Source organism: Cydia fagiglandana, chromosome 19, assembly GCF_963556715.1.
Source record: "Cydia fagiglandana chromosome 19, ilCydFagi1.1, whole genome shotgun sequence".
In the NCBI taxonomy this organism is placed as follows: Eukaryota; Metazoa; Arthropoda; class Insecta; order Lepidoptera; family Tortricidae; genus Cydia; species Cydia fagiglandana.
The window spans coordinates 7,333,810-7,339,899 of record NC_085950.1 but is presented as its reverse complement, the minus strand read 5'-3'; the positions used below and the strand labels follow the sequence as shown (position 1 = coordinate 7,339,899).

General features: G+C 40.4%; 1 protein-coding gene across 1 annotated transcript; it reads right to left on the bottom strand.

Moving 5' to 3' along the window:
• Positions 1-3,315: 3,315 nt before the first annotated feature.
• LOC134673988 (ceramide glucosyltransferase) lies at positions 3,316-5,029 on the bottom strand. The gene has a single exon (XM_063532041.1). It carries the CDS (start codon positions 4,733-4,735, stop codon positions 3,542-3,544), a length of 1,194 nt encoding a protein of 397 aa, XP_063388111.1. The 5' UTR covers positions 4,736-5,029; the 3' UTR covers positions 3,316-3,541.
• Positions 5,030-6,090: the final 1,061 nt, after the last annotated feature.

Below are 6,090 nucleotides of genomic sequence, written 5' to 3'. Positions count from 1 at the left end.
ACGTCCAGTTGCGTATAGCCTAGTTCATAAAGATGTATACATTCGTTTAATATAATCTTAATCCACAACAATAAGGTGCAAAAATGTATACAAATTTATGAACTCGACTGTACGTAAGTAGATAACCGTCAAGGCTGTTCTTAAATCTAGTTACGCTCCAGCGAGTGATGAAAAAACTACAACTATTGTTTCACAAGATTTTTGTTCAATTCGCGCCTTATTTATCCAGTCAGTTTCAATAGTATCGTATGAAACATCGCGCCAAAAATATCTGCCACTTTCGAATACCTAGGTACTTTTCCAAATAGATATATTACATCTCTCTACAGACTCTCTCTCTCTTTGAGTTCAAAAGTAGAGAATGATAGATACATATGTAGTTTTGACGCGTAGGTACAGTCACCTGCAATAATATGTTACACAACGAAGGCCGCAAAAATATCTGACACGATTTTATTAAATTTGTAGAGCTATAAGAGCGTGTCACATATTTTTGCGGTTTCGAAGAGTAACATGTTATTGCGGGTGATTGTACTGAGGTAGTCTAACGCTGACTGTCAAAATATTCGTGTTGTACAGTCGACGTAAAAGATATGTTAACATTTTACGCCTTATTACAAAGGAGTAAGGTGCAAAAGTGTAAACATATCTTTGACGTCGACTGTACCTATTTCTAATTTTGTATTCATCTAATATGTACAATAATTTTTAATACAGTTGCTCAAAAAGTGCTACTTTACGTAGCTGTTTAGCGTGCGGAAAGTTGGTTATCTCGAACTAGTGCTTTTTACTTTTCCATTTTTTTTAAATTTATACTTGTTCCAATTCACGACTACTTATTGATGAGTGTTAATATTAGTTTCCTTTAAACGTCGTAATCAGCATAAAAACCTACCGTTAATGTAAGAATACGAAAAATATTACATATTTCATATTTAATTACTTACCTCTTCATCATTATAACACGTTTATTTTTTAATATTCAATATTGAAAATTCCGTTCTTAATAAGTTGACTGAATGGAACGGAATAGCTGCCAAACGCCCATAGATGTAATATACTTAAAGACGACGTCTAACCGAGCTGTCACTGTTACCACTTTTGTTTAGTGTACGATTAACAATGTTTTTCTTATTTTTTCGCAACTGTATTAAAAAACGTCGTTCGATACACGTGCGGAAATGTACTATTTTGCGCAAATGACCCACGACCATAACAGACAAAACAAGTTACCAAATAAATGGAACACACGTAGTTTCTTAAGGTTCATTCACACAAGCGTTTTCTGGGTGGGGCGTGAGCGTTTTATATGTAAAAGCGCCGCCCGCAAAACGCGCCTGTGTGACGGAGCCCTTAGTGCGTCTTCACCTCGTCTTTTTTGCCCTAAAATATTCGTGTTCAATCTCTTGTTTACGAACCTAGGGCTAAAATTATACAATACGTTCACAAGGGCCACCATAACACTTCTGTGTTTATAAGTTAACATCAAACGCTGCTGCTTTAAAAATTCCAGAGATATTTATCTAGCCCTAAAGTAAGGACGCTCAGCATGAAGAATTTCATTCTTTGACCCGTCACTCCCTATCTCTAACCCTCACGCATAAAATTATACTCTTGTCTTTCTTTACCTATTGATAGGGTTGCCATACGTCCCGTATACACGGGACTGTCAGCGTATTTAAATATCACATCCCGTATTTTACTGGCCGTATTTTGTCGACCGGTTTAGCCTAGTGGGTAGTGACCCTGCCTAGAAGAATATGAAACCGATGGTCCCGGGTTCAAATCCTGGTAAGGGCATTTATTTGTATGGTGATACAGATATTTGTTCCTGAGTAATGGTTGTTTTCTATGTATACATTTAAGTATTTATATATTATATATATCGCTGTCTGAGTATCCATAACACAAGCCTTCTTGAGCTTACAGTGGGGCTTAGTCAATTTGTGTAAAAATAAATAAATAAATATTATAAGACATTCTTACACAGATAGCTGAGTCCCACAGTAAGCTCAAGAAGGCTTCTGTTGTGGGTACTCAGACAACGATATATATAATTTATACAAATACTTAAATACATAGAAAACACCCATGACTCAGACCTAATTTCTGTATCATCATACAAATAAATGCCCTGACTGGGATTTGAACCCAGGACCATCGGCTTCGCAGGCAGGGTCACTACCGGGCCAGACCGGTCGTCTAAAAATGTCCTATTATATTTATCTATTTATTAATAGCGCTCTAGAATACCACTGTCCCTTATCAGTTCCGACTAATTATGGCAACCCTACCTATTGACAAAGCCTTAAATCTCCTCACCACAGACCATTTATTAAATGAGATACTTTTATTAACTTATTGTACGAGTATTCATTTATATTTATGGTCAGAACAGTCATTTACAGCCACAAGAACCAAAGTAGGTAATCATATAACCCAACCCTTATTATTATTACGTGGGCCATACTGAAAATTTCTGGATTCTGATAAATGAGACAACAATTTTTTTCTATGTGGCCAGTCCAGGAATTTTCAGTACGCCCTAAGTATAGCAAAATAAATTGATTGAATGATAGGGCAGTATAGACAGCTGATATCATTCTTCCCTCCAGGCATAAGCGCCACTTGCAACATTCCACTAACCCCGGGTTAACCAGTTAAACCTGGAGTTACCATGGTTACCAGTACAGTTTGACACTAAGTTAACGGTTTAACCTCTTAACCTCCGGTTAGTGGGATGGCGCAAGTGGCCATAAGTAGATAAAATTTTGTCATTCAAATTGAAATGCAATATGGAGTATCAAGTGACTAAGTTACCATTGCCATATGTATTTGGTCTTTATTTAGTCAAATATTTAAACCATTTTCATATGGCAAGTATAGTTTAAGCGCTATTTACTTTTGAAATAACATATGGCAAATAAACATGTTAGTTTACCATGACAAAATGTATCAGACTATACTTAGTTCGTTTTTTAGCATTAGGAATAAGGTAAACAATCTTGATGTGTCTTTTAATTGAAAAACAAGTTTGAAAATAAGTCACAGCAAATATGTAACAAAATTATGAGTCTAATATGACCATTCATAGTCTTTTGCTTTCATAAGTAATAGTTACTCAATATTAAAAAGCGTTTTTCAATTAAAAGACATGTCAACATCGATTACCTTCTTTCTAATGCTAGAAAAACGAACTATAACATTGAAAAAGTTCTAGAAATTTTCAGGGTAATTTTTGTAGATGTCATTTTAAGGTTTTGATAGTTTGAAGGGCAGTAGAGTTGAAATATAAATGATATGAGTCATAGTTCAGTACCGGCATCTATTATAGATAATGAGTGAATCACTTCACTAACTTACTCAAGGGGGCACGGTAATAATTATCATAAAATTAAATACCTTTAACATATCCAATGTACAAGTTCTAAATCAAAAGCGTTATATAGGAATAAAAACTTATAATAATAATACAACTCACTCAAGCTTGCAGCACTTGCAGTTAACACTGCACCCAAATTAAAGCTTTAACAGAGGACGCTCAGAATTTGAGCTTAGGTTTCAGTTCGTGGGCCTTCCCGCCCCAGTCCAGCCGGTAGCTCCGCGTCCGCCACGAGATCTCCGGGTTCAAGAACGCGGCGAACAGAATGAACGGCGCACAGCACTCACTCCATATCCAACCAACTAAGAATTGCACTTTAGTGAACGGCGGCGAGCCGTTCTGCACTGTACGTAACATGAGCCAGTCTGAGAGGAACCACAGCAGTATGTGGACGAGGAAGAAGGGGAGCGGCTCCGCGCCGAAGAGCTGGCCGGAGGCCCACGCGGCGCCTGCGCCCAGCGGCAGGCACTCGCTCAGCGGCTCCATAAGCGTCGTGGTCGGCACCATGGCTATCCGCAGGCGCGCCCAGCGCGTCAGCCGCGCTTGCAGCTGCCCCACCGACCGCGTGCCCGAGTTCTGCAGCGCCGGTAGCGAGCACACGCGCATCTTCCACCCTCTCGACGTCACCTCCTTCGCTATGAAGAAGTCCTCCGCCAAATATTCACCGAACGTCGCTAAACCGCCGCACTCCTCCAGCGCGCAGCGCCTCACCAGCGACGACATCCCCACATGGCAGTTTATCCTTAGAAAATCCGCTGCCAAGTACATACGAGCTTGTGCGGTCCCGAAAAACACTTTCTCGTAGACCGCGGCGAATCCTTCCGCGTCGCACGCGAACGGCATCTGATGCACTATGCCAGTGTCGTCCTTCATGTGCTGCACCATGTCCAGCAGGGTGTCTTCTCGCATCCGGATACCGGCGTCGCTCACCAAGACTAGAGGATACTTCCCGGCCAGGAACGCCGGCTGCATATTGTTAATTTTAGGGTTCACGCCGACCCGCACGCCGCCCGTGAACAGCCGCGCGTCTACGTTAGGATACTTTTGCATTAAGGAATGTACGAGCATCACAGCCGGGTCGTTCTCGTCCTCGACACAGAACAGTAGCTCGTAGAGCGGGTAATCCAGCGTGAAAAAGGTCTCGAGGTTCGAAAACAGGTTCGGGTCCACGCCGGTCAACGGCTTCAGTATCGACACGCCGGGATAAGGCTGCTCTGGCGGCGACCGGTCCACCGTCCGATGTAGCTTCCATTTCGAGTACGATAACGCCACTATGTGAATTGTCCATATAAACAGAAATGCTAGCATAAAGAATATGGCGAAACCATACACTGTGTACACCATCGGCATCATAATTGTGATCTTTTTATAAAGTTCTCTTGGTCGGGCCGCATAATATCGAGTGTCCCCGAATGTCTTTCCTGACGCGGTCACAATTGACTTGACTGATAAAAAAGCTGCAGAGAACGTTCGAGTCTCGTAAGTATATACACCATTATAATAAACTAAGCAAGCTACCGTATCATTTTAGCCGGTCAGCCGCTCGGCTACGATTTTACCGAATCACTAAATGTAAACTCTTTTACATATCGTACAACTCCCGTCATTATCGCTATCATCGTAACCCCTCCACTTCACGCAGCTCCGCCTCTACACTGCAGCCAACATTCCAACATGCAAAAAAGAGTAGAAATTAAAAAGTGGCAACACAGCAGTGCCGTCCCGTTCTCTTGGATTTATTATGGATTTATTTGATGAAAGGGACGACTCTACAGTTTTACCATGTTTTACCTATTGTACTTTTTTTTGCCAGGCTGTAATATTAAAATAAATTTGATATAGATGGTCAAGCAAATCTAGTCAGTAGAAAAAGACGCGAAATTCAAATTTTCTATGAGACGATATCCCTTCGCGCCTACATTTTTCAAATTTGTCGCCTTTTTCTACTGACAAGATCTGCTTAACCAACTATAATTTCTTCGTTGGCGTTAGTGAGCATAGCAAGTTGTATAGATAGAAAAAGAATAATATAGCGAATAATTGCGTATTGTTATGCCGGCTACACACATAACTATAAATCGTAGCGATTAATCTGTGCAGTCCGATTTGCGCAGTTTTATCTACCGTGTGAAATGGATAACCATGTATGTAAGATGTATTCGTGGCTAAGTCCGATGGCACCCATATGGCACCATTCTATCTAGACACGCGGCAGCGTGTCAAGCCAAGTTCAAGCAAAGGAACTGGCTAGCCAGCGCCAAGTGTAATATTACACGAACCACTTGGTGCCACTTTTGACCCTTCTATAACTCAAAACATCTTTGACGTAAACACATAAAACTACGTGTGTTTAATTATATCCATAAGGATATCTAGAAGCCCAAATTTCATGAAGCTAGCTCAAACGGTTATAAAGGTATGAAGGTCAAAAAGTCGTAAATTTTAAGACTGACTTATGACTTATAGTACCTAAACCTAACCTATTTCCAGATGACCTAGAAGGATGAAATTTGGAATCCAGCTTGGTTATTGTGTGTAACCGTAGGAAAAAATCTAAAAATAAAATAAAGTTAAAAAATAGGGGGGGTCCCCATACAAAAAAAACACTTTTTATTGGGACTGACATATAAGTACCTAAACCTAACCTACTTCCAGATGACCTAGAAGGATGAAATTTGGAATCCAGCTCGGTTATTGTGTGTAACCGT

Bases quoted from the DNA above. Each gene is read 5' to 3' on its own strand.
- LOC134673988 (XM_063532041.1), bottom strand. From the start codon at position 4,735: ATGATGCCGATGGTGTACACAGTGTATGGTTTCGCCATATTCTTTATG.